The 15,580-nt window shown below is 48.0% G+C and overlaps 1 protein-coding gene and 1 long non-coding RNA gene across 4 annotated transcripts in view; one reads left to right on the forward strand and one right to left on the reverse strand.

Moving 5' to 3' along the window:
• Positions 1-15,580, forward strand: part of LOC309361600 — a 215,819-nt gene that overhangs the window by 108,637 nt on the left and 91,602 nt on the right. The gene's annotated exons all lie outside the window — the stretch shown is intronic.
• The window catches only part of RABGAP1 (RAB GTPase activating protein 1), a 90,408-nt gene that overhangs the window by 2,118 nt on the left and 72,710 nt on the right, over positions 1-15,580 (reverse strand). For all 3 annotated transcript variants that reach the window (XM_081896362.1, XM_081896361.1, XM_081896363.1), the window contains 10 exons: positions 12,220-12,345; positions 10,579-10,722; positions 7,567-7,608; positions 6,454-6,582; positions 4,706-4,798; positions 3,985-4,095; positions 2,320-2,424; positions 1,776-1,859; positions 1,324-1,395; positions 119-316 (listed from right to left, as the gene is read on the reverse strand). In XM_081896362.1, the coding sequence (XP_081752488.1) occupies positions 119-316; positions 1,324-1,395; positions 1,776-1,859; positions 2,320-2,424; positions 3,985-4,095; positions 4,706-4,798; positions 6,454-6,582; positions 7,567-7,608; positions 10,579-10,722; positions 12,220-12,345 (1,104 nt within the window). The remainder of the gene's footprint in view (positions 1-118; positions 317-1,323; positions 1,396-1,775; positions 1,860-2,319; positions 2,425-3,984; positions 4,096-4,705; positions 4,799-6,453; positions 6,583-7,566; positions 7,609-10,578; positions 10,723-12,219; positions 12,346-15,580) is intronic.

A 15,580-nucleotide genomic window follows, 5' to 3' on the forward strand; every position in this document is an offset into this window, starting at 1 on the left:
GGAGTTTCCAGCTTAAGAATGGGGATTTCATTTTGGACACGGCCACTCACCCTTGTAGGAAGGCGGGGGCACTGGCTTGGTGCAGCACCCCATTCCCACTGCCCCCAATGTGACCTACCTGGATTTTACACTCTGCCTCCACCAGCTGCAGCTTGGTCTGGGCGAGCTCCAGCTCCATCTCCCGCAGCTGGTTCTTCAGCGCCTCCTTCTCCTCATCCGTGTCCTCCTCGGAGCCCTCCCGGGCAACGCTGGCCACCTTCACCCGCCCCTCCTTGTTGAAGAACTCCCGGCAGCGCTCACAGTCGTCAACCTTTTGCTGAAGCCAAGGAGATCAGGCCATGAGATTCCCCACCCACAGGGGCAGGGTTCCCACTGCAGCCTGCGTCTGTGTGCCAACCTGCCCCTGGCACGCCCATAATTTGCCCCCCAAATTATGGGTCCAAAGCAGTAGTTTTGCCCAGAGGCAACCTTTAGTAGCTGACAGCTGATATGGACACCAAACTGATGCAGCTTTAAACTTAACTTAATGATCATGTGACTTTCTAACTTTTCTGCTTCTGGAATGACTCAATTGGGAAGGGGTAAATTTCTGCCTGTGGGAGAGGAAAGCCACTCCAGATGCCAGTGCAGTTTCCCCAGTCCAAGAACTATTCCATCACACACACAAACACACCTTGATTCCCATATGGCTGGTACGGTTGTGGGGGTTAGAGTGTCAGGCTAGACCCTAGTCTAAATCGCCGTGCACCCATGAAGCTAACTGAGGTTACCATGGGTTAGTAGTCACTGCCTCTCAGCTGAAACCACCTCAAAGGGATGTTGTGAGGATACAAGTTCAGGGTGTGGGAGAGAGAACAGTGTATGCTGCCTTGAGCTCGTGGGAGAAAAGGCAGGATGCAATTGCAATACGTAATTCAAGCTCCAAATTGCTCACACATTCAAAGAGGGGTAGGCACCCAGAGTCAGAAGGTCCCCAGGGAGATGAGAGGCTTCAGAGTCACCCTTTTCATATCAGGATGAGCACCATTGAAAAGCAACAGGGCTAACCTCCAACACATTATTATATGCTTTTAAGGAGGAATCCCAGAAATGGCCCAATCCTAAAATGGCACAGGGGTTGTTTCCAGAGGACGCCAAAAGAGCCTGTAGCAGCATGGATCAGGCCAAGGACCCCATATGGCTCAGCAACCAGATGCCCAAATGCGAAGCCTGAAAGCAGGACCTGAGCACCACAGCCCTCAGCTCACATGTCCTCCAAGGGATTCAAGCTGCCTTCAGCCTAGTGCTAAACCCAACCAATGCCCTAGCAGAGGCACTCCTTACCCGAATCTTCTCAATCTCAGCTTTATTTGCTGTCTGCTGCTTCTCCAGTCTCTCGCTCAGTTGGGAGCAGATCTACCAAAACAGAGAAAGAACTTCAGCTGAGCCCATTCAAGTCCTTGGTCCTGGCTTCCCAAATGGCCAGCTAGGGGCCTTGAGGAAGCCGTGGTTAGGATTTGGCCAAAAGACAGATATGAAGCGATATGCGCAGCCTTTGCAGAGAGAGATTCCATTTACCCATTGTGGCCTCAACTCTTCTGCTCATGCGCAAGGATGTTCCAACCCCCGGATCTAGATGGAATACAACTCCCATCAGCCTCAGCTGAAGTCCATCACCCCCTGGAGGGCATCAGGGTAGAGCAGCCTTCATGAGGCCTTCTTGAGAGTTGCATCCATCTGCAGCAAGCAGAAGACTTCCCCTTGCAGCCAGCAACCTGGAAGACCCCTGCATTCACCTGCTTGTAGTCTCCAATGATGGAACTGTTCTTCTTGATCTCTGACTCCGCCTTGTCCAGTTCCCGGCGACACATCTCCTTCAGCTGCAAAAGAAAGACCAGGAGGGATCAGGGCTGGGCTAAAAAGCAAACAGCTCTCATTCTGCTTCCAAGCAAAGATGCATAGCAACTTTTCACATCTGAGTTGTATGTACCTTCCCCACCCACCCTCAAGCTGGAGGCCTTCCACATGGGCCCTCCTTCTGAAATATGTTTGGGGAGGGGATGGTAGCACCGAGGGACAGGCCTTTTTGGTGGTGCTGCCCTGAAAAACTCCAGAACCCTTTCCTGAAAGAGACTTGCACAGTGCCTACTCTAAATGTCTTTTTGGCACAAGACCTTCCTCTCCCCCCAGGTATCAGGAATCCAGCTGGGTTTGGCAAGGGCAGAACCACAGAAAAGCCACCCAGAGAGGCTGCCGGACTTTAGAACCAGCGATTCTGCCCTTGCCGTGCCTGGTCTCCCTCCCACTGGCGTCCCCACCTCCTTGCCCCATGGCCCAAACCTGAGCCGACTCCTCCTCCAGCCGCCTCTTTTCATCTTCAGCATCTATCAGCTTCTGCTTGGTCATCAGCAGTTCCTTGTTCAAGGCATCCGCCTTCTCCTCTGCCTGGAACACAAAACGTGGGAGAGCCAAAATGTCACAGAGTCCATCTCTGGTCATGTTTTATTTATTTTTATTTTTATTTTAAAAAAAACATTCCTAGCAGAAAGCAGCAATTCTGCAAATAGCAAACAAACAGTTGTGAAGAAGTGGGTGTATACATGGGCAGGCACTTGAGATTTGAGGCTGGGTCTTGCACATTAAATTTAGAATAAAGACTTGGTAATATCTGAGACCATTCAGAAAGCAGCAAACCCACTCCATATACAGAAGGGGGAGAGAGGCCAGGGTGGGGGGCATGTACGCTGACACCCCACCGATACTGAAACAAGGGTTTGTGCTGAAGGCACTGCCTTTTCAACCAGGAATCCAGACAAAAGGAGAAGAAGAGCTTGCTTGCTTTACAAACACAGCGAGTGTCATTTCCAGCATCTGCCTCTCCTGCTATTTTCCAAGATGAGGACCTCCCAGGGACAGGGTAGTGACACTGAGAAGGGATCCATCGTGCACATCCCCCCCCCCCAGTGTTTTCACCTGCCAGGTAACCTTCATTTGTTTCCTCCTCCCACACAACGTTCTGGGATTATGTGAATACAGAGAGGTTCAGAGGTCTTTTAAAATCAGTAAGTGCCAGAAGAAAAAGGCTGGCTAGGAGGAGCTGCACAGAACAAATCTTCCCCGTTTCTTCCTGAGTCAACTGCTCTCTGAAAAGATGGCAGACTTATCCACCGTCACTGTTTTGGGAACGTTCCTGCCTTGTCCTAACATGAGAACCTGGCTAAACCAAGTCGACTGGCGCCATTTTACATGACCCAATAGAGAGTGTATGGCTATTTGTGATAAGGCACAGGAAAGGCTGGGCAGGATTCAAAGACCTGCTGCCAAACTGGTAGAAAGTAAAAAGAAAAGAAGGAAGCCTGGATAGTTGCAAAAAAGGAAATGCTTTGCCTCATCAGAGCAGGCTTCCCCAACCAGGTGCCCAGAAGTCTTCCGCTGCTATGATTCCCATCAGCCGCAGCAAACATGGCCGTATTGCCTATGCTAACACAACGTGGTCAGAATCTCCTTTCTTGTCATTTCAATCCACTGGTCCGGGTCCCACCTCCAGAGCAGGAGAAAACAAGCCTCCTCCATCTTCCATGTTATCCTGTCACTTTTACCTTTACCTATCACATCTCTGTCTTCTACAGGCTAAACGTACCCAGCTCCCACAACTGTTTTGTCACACAGCAACCCATCCCAGGACACTCAGGCACAAGTGACTAGGGATAAAGCCAGTTTATGTTGGTCATGGGGCTCTGCTCTCAAGTCAACTGGGCTGAGAAGGTTGGAGGTAGGGAATGGATTCTCAAAGGGCAGAACCCAGGAAGCTGCCATAAGCCAAATCCCTATCTGGGTGACACCAGGAGTTGAACCCAGGACCTTCTGCATGGAAAGCAGATGCTCTGCCACTGCAGAGCTACAGGCCTTCACAAAAGACAGGCTCTGGGCTCGGGCACCAAGAGAGAATGGCGGCCAAATAGACTGAAGGGCAGTGAATGGCCAGGCAAGGCCTCTGCCCCTTACATTATCCAAGTCCTTCCTCAGGGCGATCTTGCTTGTCACCAGCTCGTGGGCCAGGTCATCATTCTCCTGCTCCAGCCTCATGTTCGCTTCCTGCAAGCGCCGGTTGTCTCGCTGGATCGAGGCAAAAAAGAGTCAAATGATAGCAACTTCCTGAATCAATGACTCGTTAAGTGACCCCACCTCAGAAGACACTGGATTAAGTTCCCAGAAGGCTACCAATGCTTCACCCAAGGGTTGAGGGGCCTTGCTCCCCAAGATGCTTCCTTACTTTCAAGGCAGTAGCCCCAGCCTCTAGGTGCCCCCAAAGCAACTGCCCCCAGAGTGGTCACCCCAGAGGGTCTCCTCCACCCTAAACCCTGCAATTAAACATTCATTGTAGCTGCCTGGATCTTGGCATTGCAAGTAGGAGGCTAAGGAGCTTATTTATGTCTTACTCATGGAGGCCACCAACAGCTTGCCCACCAACAAAGACATGGGGTGGGTAAGCAGAAAGGAGACTGACTTTTGCAGACTGAATTACAAGGCTGGAATTAAATGCTGCATATAGCCAGCAGAGGCAGGACTTTTTCAGTGGTAGTGCCCCTGGTTATGGATTTGCCTTCTCAGAAAGGACTGCCCGAGACCATCCCTGCTCTGTGGTCCCTACACAAAACAACACTGAGACATGTGTGGTTATCTGGTCCAAGGCTGGCCCCCAACATGACAGAATAACATAAATTACCTCAAATCTTTCTATGGGGTCTTCCTGCTGAGCCTGCTGCTCTCTCATGGCATGGTACTCCCGTTCATATTTCTTCAGCTTCTTTTGGCTAATCTAGGGGTGGGAGAGAGAATCAAGAGCGTCTCAGTCAAGACATGTGGAGAAGCTGTGCTTTTGCTTCTTTTAACTCAAGATATCCGCTGGAGCCTTTCTATAAAAACAAAACGGAACTCCGATGATTGATTTGGCTGGGAGTCTCTTGCTTAGGAAGCTTACACTTAGGCACCCTTCCAACTTACAGAGTTTGTCACTGGACACAGTAGGGAGGATAAATGAATTCTTATCAGTACATGTGCGGAGGAGTTGTGCATGTCGGGACAGAGACTGTGACTTCAGAAGGACAGTGCCCCGGTCACATAACCCTTAGAGTGCCTCAAAGCATCTTCAGCAAATGTCACACACACACACACACACACACACACACACACACACACTGATCCAAGCTCCATGGAGAAGGTCTCCTCTTCCCTCGCCATTGCATCACAAACACAGACATTTCCGCCAGAACAATCTTTCCTGTTTTCACCTCAAGCGAGAGCTGGAACATATCATGGTTGGCTTCTCAATAAGGAGGGGGCTTCAGGCTGGGAGTGGGGCTCAGGTAGCATTTATTAACCTGTACTTTTTAACTTGTGCTCAGTCCATATCTATAGTGGCACGGACTTTCTGGGGACCCCCTCTTTTATGCAATCTGGCAGTTTTTAAACATTCCCTGACACTTAAGAAAACACACTACCCAGTGCCCTGCTTTTCTAACTGCTGAAATGTTATCACACAAATCTAAAGCCTTGGATTTATTTTTTTGACTTGGATTAAGCAGTATATTTGCTCCGCAAAACAAACAGTGTGGTGTAGCAGAGTGTCTAACCAGGGTTCAAACCCCACTCGGCCATGGCCCTGGGCCCGTCACTGCCTCTCAGCCTAACCTACCTCACAGGAATGTTGTTTTGGGGATTAAATGAGATGGGGAGGAGCCACATATGCCACCTTGAGCTTCGTGGAGAAAAGGTGGGAAGTAAATGCAGGAAGGGAAAGGGAAAAGCGAAGCAAACACACTCCAGCCTCTTATCCCTGTGATTGGGCAAGCCAGCTAGCAAACCTGGGGCTCCCACCTATTCCCCCATCCCAATGCAGTAAGCTTTATTTTGAGGCTGGCTGAAAGGCCAACCAGCTTGCCCTACAAAAAGGCAATTATCACTGTGAGAGATGAATGGAAAGAACAACAACAGCCAAGACTGCCAATCAGCAGGGGATGGGGAGCACGATTTGCAAAACCACCACCTTCTCCCCCACATCATCATTCTCCAGACCAGCCTGGGGCTCTTCTCTAGATGTTCTGGACTACAGCTCCCATCAGCCCCAGTCCAGAACATCTGGAGGGCCCAGGCTGGTGCCAGAGGCTGCCCAGGAAGGATGCCAACAGTTTTGTTAAGGGATGTTGGAGCGGCATAAAACCTGTCCTCTTGCTCCCTCTACTGGCACTGATGCAGAAGCTCCACCAAGGCTCCCTCTGGCAGCGCAAGTCTTCCTCCCTCCACTTTACAGCAGCTATTTAACTGTCTGGAAAGCCTCCAGTCACAGCCAGAACAGGAGGCATCGCTGCTGGCAGTGCATGAGGGGCATATTCACCCTCCCACCCCCCTGAGTATTTCATAGCAAGGCTCCACTTAAATGCAACCCCGCAAGGGCCGGTGGTTCCACTCACATACCTTCATGCTGCAAGCCAACTCCATCAGCCTCTTGGCATTCTCCTCAGAGCGATATCGCTTGGGCAGCTGCACGCGGAAAAACTTCAGAGCACCCTCGAAGTCAGTCAGCAGCAAGTCGTCCCTAGTTGTCTGAGAAAGTGCAGAGAAAAAGGCTTTCTGGAAAATGAAATTGTATGGCACCCACAACCTGTAACTAAGAAAAGTGGTGGCAAAAGTAGCTTCATTTCTTCCTTAGGGAAGAACTTGGAAATGATATTTAACTCCACTTTATTGAAAACAAAACACAAAGCCCTCACAACACAACACAACACAACACAACACATTCCTGTTTTCCTGTGTGGCTGCCTGCAGCCCAGTGCCAGATCACAACCCCCCTGCTGGCTGGGGCCAGTGAAGTTTGCGGTCCCATGCACCCTGAGGGCAGCACCTTGGTGCAGGAGTCCTTTGTGATGGAAGACAGGATGGAGGGAAGGCTAGGAAGGTTAAGGGACAGGATATCTGGATTGTCGCAGACAGTTTAAAACTGAAAGTTTTGACAATGGCAGGAAGTTCTGAAGCAAGAGCAGCCTCCCTGCTCTCCTTATCCACCCACGCTGGTGGCAAAATGCAGGCACTGAGTGGGAGGAAAGCCTCATTCTGCTAGGTCCTTCCTAGCAAAGTACGGTTCATCCTTCCCCACCCCAGGGAAGACAAAGAGAGGCAGACACTCCCGTCCAAGGTGGGCAGGAGGGAAGGTTGCTCACAGTCTGTCCCGACTACCAGTGAGGAGTTGTTGGATCCTGGCTCCTTCCTTCCTTCCTTTTTTCTTTTTAAAAAATAATAATGTCTATTTACCCCAGCTCTTTTTTCTACATTGCAAACATGGCCCCATGGGTGGGGAGAGAGATGTTCAAGAGCCCCAAGGTGTTCAGCAAGAGCCCCATTGTAAAACTCACTCCACTGGAGCCAGCACCCACTAGTCATTCTCTTGCCAAGTTCTTTCTTTTAGACCCTGCTTTTAAAAATTGTAAGATAAATCTGCAGGACAACTTTAGGATTTCTACAGTGCAGGCGTTCACTGCAGGGCTTTCGGCACAAATCATGTGAAGCGGAACAGAGGGGCTGGATACTCACTTTTAACAACCCAAGGGCAACATTGAATATAACACTGATGCCCTGCAGGAAAAAAAACAAGAAAGAAAAGCAAGTAGTGAGAGACAAAACCAACATTCGGAGCAGTCCCTGCCAAGTCTGTTCTGGACGAGAACTATCAGCCCCATAACCCATTCTGATTTATGGTCTGTTAAACAGACAGGTCTTTCTCTCTGCTCCAAAGCCTCGATATCCTCTACTAAGCGTCATCTTACTGCAGGGGGTGAGGATGTAAGCTAAATGTACCCAGAAGACTCAACAGCTCGTTGCTGCTGTACAGGTTCCTAGAACACAAGCTCCACCAACAAGTTTGCATATATTTTTCTTGTAATTGTGGGCAGAGAAGAGAGAAAGAAGAGTGCCTAGACATTTGAACAACTAGATCGTGGGATGCAGCTCCACCTGAGCTGCTTTGATTTCAGGAAAGGGTTCCTATCCTTCATGGTTGAAAACGAAAAGCTGAAAATGGGCAGACAGTTCCTCTGGCAGCTCAGAAGAGACAGGCCAGAGCAAAGCTGATAGCTGCTATTTTCAGCAGGGTGCACCACTCTCCGCCCCATCACACACACACACACACACACCCTGAGGAGCACAGACCCCAGCTGGGAAAGGAACAGAACGATCTCTCAGTAAAAGGGGGCACAGCAGAACTGTGCCATTTTCCGAGGGGGAAAGTCCACTGAGAATTAATGAATGTTGCTAATTAGGAAGCGAGTAAACAAATTATTAAAACTGCCTCCCAGGAAGCCACTGCCACCACCACTGCTGCTGCTGCCTGGCTAAAATGTGCTCTGTTCACTGCTCCCTCACAAGTGTGATTCAGACATGTTTCGTCAATTTTGCTGCAAGGTTTGGAGGAACCCTCTAAATCTCTCAAACAAGAACACTGCACTGCACTGAATTCCACTTTTAAGTTCTCCTTCCAGGTCTGAGCCTTCAGCCCCCACAGAAGCCCCTTGCGCAATCCAGTGGTTGTTTAGGGAAGGGAATCCAGGGGAACCCTCCGAACATGGTCAAATACTCTAGAGCAGGGCCCACCCTTACGATGCCCTCCAGATGTTGCTGCACTGCAGTTCCCTTCTTCCCCGGCCAGAAGCCTTGCAGGCTGGGCCTGGCAGGAGCTGGAGTCAAGCACAATCCCTTCTCCTCCTACGGCAGGCTGGTCCCTAAGAAGGTGCCCCAAATGGAACTGGGCAGGGGGCAGCATGAATCGACAATGACTTTCAAATATTTAAATCAGAAAAGGAGGGGAAACAATTCCTCACCAGAGTTCCACACCATCAGAATCCCAAAACAATCAGAAGTCCCAATGCCAACAGTGTTTCTGCCAAACGCAGAACGGTGATTAATACCCAGTTGCCTTAAGACCTGGTCAGACTATGTCCCTCGTTCACACACTGTGACACACCCCAGTTAAGCGTTTCCCACAGAACGGCTTTGTTTCTCTTGCTCACTCTGCTCCTTCCCAAGAGCACCAGGAAGAAACAAACCATGATCTCTGGCTTCAGCGCTATGTCCAAACCATGGGCTAGGTGTTGTTTCACTGCTAAGGAACCACAATCTGCAGGCAAGGTTTGCTCTTGGCTTACAGACTGTGGTTTGTTGGGGGTGGAATGAGCAAAAGTCCCTGGGTTGGCTGTAGTAGCACAAAGCCAGGGATAGCGGTTTGCTCTCTCTGTAGGCCAGCAGGCAGGGGGCAAACAGTCCACAGAGGCACCCTCTCCCGTGACATATAGACTGGCATCGTCTACCCAGGCTGGCAGTGGCTCTCAAGCAAAGATCTCTCCCATCGCTGTAACGGGAGATGCAACTGAGCTGCAATCTCCCCCCAGCTTTATGGATATTTATGACAACAATGAACTCAAACAAGAACAGCACGTACTAGAAAGTGGCATGGAAAGACCTTACCCAAGCAATTGGCCATGGGTCCCACAGGGAAAACACACCTCACCACCTGTGGGTCTCTTCTCCCAAGTAACTAAGACATCTAACCTAAGCTTGCTTATTTCCTCCTCCCTCGCAGTGCATCTTCCTTGTGTATCGTGTCCTTTTATAATGTAAGCCTAATGGCAGGGAGGGCTCTGTTTTTTTATATGAATTATGGCTAAAGAGCAAGGTAAAAAATAGCCTCAAAATAAAAAGACTTCTACCATCAAGCATGTTTGTCAACAGCATAGCAGTCCTCAGCACTCTTATTGTTGTGTTGCAGCATTTAGAAATGGAGGTGATTTTAATGCATTAGTTCCTTTTAACCTTTTGTATTTCTTTATTTTTACCTCGTTTATTTTAACTATATATTTTAATGTAACAATTTTTTTGGGTTGATGTAGTTTCTTTAAATATTGTATTAGCATGTATATTCTTTTCTGCAGCTGACACAACCATGATGGTAATAGAATCATAGAGATGGAAGGGACCCCTGAGGGTCATCTAGTCCAACCCCCTGCAATGTAGGAGTCTTGCCCACAGCTGTCCCAGGGTGGGCTCGAACCACCAACCTTCCGGTTAACAGCGAGAATGACTGACCCACTGCGCCACCTGAGGACTATAAGCAACAATAAAAGCAAGCTTTTAGCAAGCTCTTCTTGGCACCACATTCTGCCCAGAACTTTCTTGGAGCTGCTGAATCATTTCCTTCCTCCAGCACCAGCTTCTTGCACACAGCCATTCAGAGATTAAGGGGGACAAAGCTGACCTCCTTTGCCAGTGACTCAATGTCCAGATCACACACAGGCACACAATAGGTGGATTCAAAGAAATGGGAGATTAATATCTAATGCGCTGGCTGGAAGCTGCCATGATGCCATGTCTACAGAAGGCTGGAAAAACATCCATGAAAATGAACATGATTGTGAAACTGTTTATATATACCTTCCTTCTCTCCACCCTTTTATTTTTGCTTGTTTACAAACTCTCGTGTGTTTAGTTTATAACTAAATATACCCATGTGAAGGGCCAGGATTACTGGAATTTGTCAAAGGCGATCGCCCTTACCTCACACAGCAGCAGGTCAATGATGTGGAAGACCATATAAAGGGGGAATTTTGCTGTGAACAGCGTGAGGAACCATTGGGATGCATACATGTGTGCTTCAAGGCTGATGTCAAGAAAGTGGTTGTAGAGGTCAGGAATGTACTCCTAAAAGAGAAGAAAAAGACAAAAGTTTGTCCCAAATAGCAATAAATAAATAACACAACCATCTTCTCATCTGCAAGATGCTGTTTAAGATGGAAGCACACAACGGACTCATAATGTACCACAGAATGTTTAGGTTTCCCATTAACGTAATTTAGAACATTTAGGTCTCCTGGACATCAATGCCCCTAGGCAGCAACTAGCTTCAAAAAACACCCATTCAGGTGCATTAATGGTGGCAGCAGGGGAGGGGCAAGCCCCGGTGTCCCATCCCCCCCCAATGACCCCAATGGCCTGCTGAAGTGCCAACAGGCCTAAGGGCAGCCAGCTGCTGAAAGCTACTGCAATTGACCTGGCAAGGAACTTTTCACTTGTCTGGCATTCTAGAAACACGGGGATTCAGGCATGTGAGCCTGCTCAAACTGTAAAGTGCTAATCAGAGGCCCTGCCACGAATTCCTTCATCACTGGAGATGATGGAGTAGGGGGCCCCTACTCCACTGTGCCACCCAAACTGTGGAACGGCCTCCCGCGTGTGCTTCCCCACCCCAGCTGCATCTCCAGCAGCTTTCAGATGTGGAGCAAATAAATTCTTTTTCTAAGGAGTCAATGGGATGGCTGCTGGCAAAATGTAGACAAGTCTGTTACCTACAGGGTAACCTTAGTAAAAAATAAAATTACAGGCCCCCCTTTTTTTTAACAAAAACAACTGCCAAGGGGATCTTTTTTTACAAAACCTAAACCTAAATGAATTGAGGAACTTTGCAATCTTAAATTTTGACAATATGTTTTAATTTATTCTTAAATTCTTATTACTGTTTTTGGTGACTAGTATTGCAATGGTCTTTGCCTAACAGACAACAGAAATTTGACTAAGCATTTTCACTTAATGAATTATTGGGTTGTCGTATCAATTATTATTATTATTATTATTATTATTATTATTATTATTATTATTATTATTATTATTAAATTCCACTGATTCTCTTCTATTGTTATTCATTCATTCATTCAATATTACACTAAATATATAGAGTGTGGCTCTTCTGAACAATTCACAAGATGCTTCAAGTACACTTGGTAGAAGAACAACAATTTTAAAAAAAGAAAGAAATTGAAGGGGAGAGAATAAAGGCATGCTATTCCAGGGCTGGGGGAAGCTGTGCTGCACTCCAGATGCTGCTAGACTCCAACTCCCAGCATGGTCAGTAGGCAGGGATGATGGGAGCTGGAGTCCAGCAATGAGGATCACAGGAGCCAGCCCACTCTCCCTGCCACTGTGCTACACACGCTGTTGTGATAGTCGTGGGAAGAAGAAAATGGCCAGGGGAAGAATGGGGCACAGCTTGTCACATGATTAAAGGCCATGTGGCCACCCCTCAGCCAGGCCACCACTGTTAGCATCACCTCTGGACTTCACCTTGCAAAGAGCATCACTCTCTCGGATGAAACCCCACCCCCTGTCAAATCTCGGTCTCTGGGGACAGACAGCACCCCTTACCTGCATGAGTCGCTCCAACTGATAAAACTTGCAGTGCAAATCTTCAAAATTCTGTTTGAAAAGCTCCCTGAGTCCGTAGTCAAACATGATTTTGACCAGAACACTAAACGCCTGTTCTTCAGGCATCTGTCAAAGACAAAGAACAAAACCAGCTGTCATTTTTAAAGGGGTGTGGGGTGGGGAGCTAAGCATGATAATCTAACTTCTTCCTTCAGTTTTTCCTACCAGTATGTTGAGAGAACCACCTTACTTTCTTGGCAGCCAAACGTGGGCCACATGCACACTCTATTTTTAAAGCACTATACCTAGGGGTTGCCATATTACAAAAAGTGAAAATCCAGACACAAAAGTTGCTGAGTTGTTGTTTTTTTCTTCAAAGTTGCTAAACTTTTTTTGCCAGATCACAAAAAAGGAAAGAAAAGAAAGTTTTTGAGCTACTTTTAAGGAAAATTTCCAAAATCTACACTTCCAACATGCAAGTCTGGCTTTTCCTGGACATTTAAGCTATCCCACCCAGACACTGCTGGGAAATTTTGGACGCACAGCAGTCCTAACTATACCACTTTAAACATCCATTCTGGGAGCTGCAGTTTGTTAGAGATGTCAAGAGCTATTAGAAGACCCCCATTTTTCTCACAGGGCTAAGGCTCCCAGAATAGTTTAACAATCAAGCCCTCTTCCCAGGGAACTCTGAGAATTGTAGCTCTGGACTGCAGGGTCTCCTAACAACTCTCACCACCTTTAGCAAACCACAGCTTCCGTAATTACTTTGAGGAAGCCATGACTGTTTAAAAGTGGTAAAGGTGTGCTTTAAATGTATGGTGTGAATGTGGCCCTACTCTACTCCCACAAGGAAAAGGCAGGAGATTATTGCTCATTCTTTCTGCCACCAATGAACCGTAAACCACCACAGGTTGTGTGAGAATATGACAGCAAGGGAAGGTTTAGCAGCAGTTCAGCAGAAAGTGAGGGGTAAACTGATGGTGTCATATCTACTCATGGGAACGTAAGAGCCTTGCACCTGGTATTCAGAGGCATCCTGCCTCCAGCAGTGAAGGTGGAGCACAGCAATCATGGCTAGAACCCACTGGTAGCCTTATCCACACCATGCCAGTCTTAAGTGGGTATTCTTACCCAGGGTGTTCTGGAAAAGTCTGTCATCTTCCCTTGCTCAAAAACTCACCCTGTTTTCCCACAGTAATGAAGGTTCACGTTCTGGGCCACGTCAACTGGGCCTTTTACAAGTTGAGGGGAGAACAGCTTTTTAAAAAAGGTAAAGGATCTCTGGACAGTTAAGTCCAGTCAAAGGTGACCATGGGGTTGTGGCACTCATCTCGCTTTCAAGCCAAGGGAGCCAGTATTTGTCCACAGACAGCTTTCCAGGTCATATGGCCGGCAGGACTAAACAGCTTCTGGCACAATGGAACACTGTGATGGAAGCGAGAGCACATGGAAACACCGTTTACCTTCCTGCCACAGCGATACCTATTTTATCTACTTGCACTGGCATGCTTTCAAACTGCTAGGTTGGCAGAAACTGGGACAAAGCCCGGTGACGTGGATCTGAACTGCCGACTTTCCAATCAGCAAGCCCAAAGGCTCAGTGGTTTAGATCACAGTGCCAATTGCGTCCCTACTGAGGGGGAAATAAAACTGTTGCAAAGAGGGAGTTTGTGGTGCTTTTGAAGAATGCACCAGGAAGGCTCATGCACACCTCATGAACATTTGAGAGGTGCACTCACAGAAGTCCAAGACCTCTAGCCAAGGGCCCAGGAAAGCCACCCATTTTGAATGATATTTTCAGCTTCTGCTGCTCTGCAGGCTTCCCTCTCCTAAAGACAAGCAGGTACCACAATTCAAAGGCTTACATCTCCGGACTGGGATTTAAGCTCTTAAAAACCCATCACAATCTTCCAAAAGCAACCTCAGAAGCAATTCTAAGATCCAATTTAAGCACAATTTCATCTTCATTTCTTATGAATTGCACAGCTAATGCCTGCATTGCCTGTGGCGAGGTGAAGAACCGCTAAATTCATTATTCTGCGAGGCCTCAAGTTTTCACGGTGAATAATGGGAGCTGCTGTTCAATTACAACAAAACCACCCTTATGACTGGTGTTCAGAATATCTTTCTACAACTTTCTTGTGTCCTCTCAAACTGACAGGAAGTCTGGTTTTCAGAGACACACCAAGTCTCTTTATGTTTAGTGTGAGATGGTGGTACAGCCATCATTCAAATAAGCTGAAGGGTTGCTGGGGGAGGGGATATTTTTAAAAAAGGGAAAGGAGCCTGCTGTGGATCAGAACAACAAATGGGCCTGGAAGCTCTGCAGAGTGTCATTCAGTAACTGACAGCAGAGATAGCTAGTTTGAGGAAGCGGGGAGAGAGCAGAGAAAGAGAACCAACAACATGAATGTGGTTTAAAAATAACTTCTAGCAGCAGAAAGGGAATTAAGGGTGTCAGAGAGAAGTAACTGCAAAAAATGCTCAGCACTTCTGCATATGCAACTGCTGGAGTGGGGTGGACAGCCAGGGAAATGAAGCAAGACAGGGCAGGCATCCCTGGTGGTATTCTGAGCTGGCTGTTTCCAAGGAACAAGAGAAAACTTGCAACCAGTACCCGAAGGGGTCATCCAGACAACTCCTTTTGAATAGATTGCCCAAGATTTCCCCGTGGTGGACTCCGCACAAACTGGTTAGCCCCTCAAAGGCCCACATAACCTCTGATGTGTTAAGAGAGGGAAATAAAAGATATTCAGCCTTGGGAGTGGATGGTCATCTTAAACTACAAAGCCCGCCCTCCCCCCAGCTTTTATCTGACACCTGCAAGAGACTGTAGCCTCCCTTTAAGCCTTTCTACAAAGCTCATTTAGTCAGAGGCCACTGGTGAGATGTGGAAATCAGTCCAGCCAGGCACCAGAAGAAACCTGTGGCCCAGAGCCCAAGCTGGTCCCAGGTGGACTTCGAACTGAGCAGCCTGGTAACCTGACTTGACTCCTCGACTGACAAAAGCAGGAAAAGAACATGCCACCCGTCTTCCTGGTAAATGCACAGGATTTATGACACTTGGACCTGTACCAAAATGCTGCACTGTGGAGTGCTTGTGCTCAGGGTGCCAACCAGCCAGCCATGCCCTTTGCCAGAATACTCCATTCAAACACCAACAGATTTCCTGACTGCCCATCCTACTGTCAGGGGCTGGGCAGAAGAGGAGGAGGAATAGTGGACACCGCCTCCTCAGCCTGAACCTTCCAGAGAAGAGGAAGACAGCAGAGATTTACAACAGTGGGTTGAGGGAGGTCACAGCTCAGAGGCTGCAGAAGGGAGAAGCTGGGAAATATTGGGAGAGGAACAGGAAGAA

This window comes from Podarcis melisellensis (assembly GCF_964234715.1).
Source record: "Podarcis melisellensis genome assembly, chromosome: Z".
NCBI classification, from domain to species: Eukaryota; Metazoa; Chordata; class Lepidosauria; order Squamata; family Lacertidae; genus Podarcis; species Podarcis melisellensis.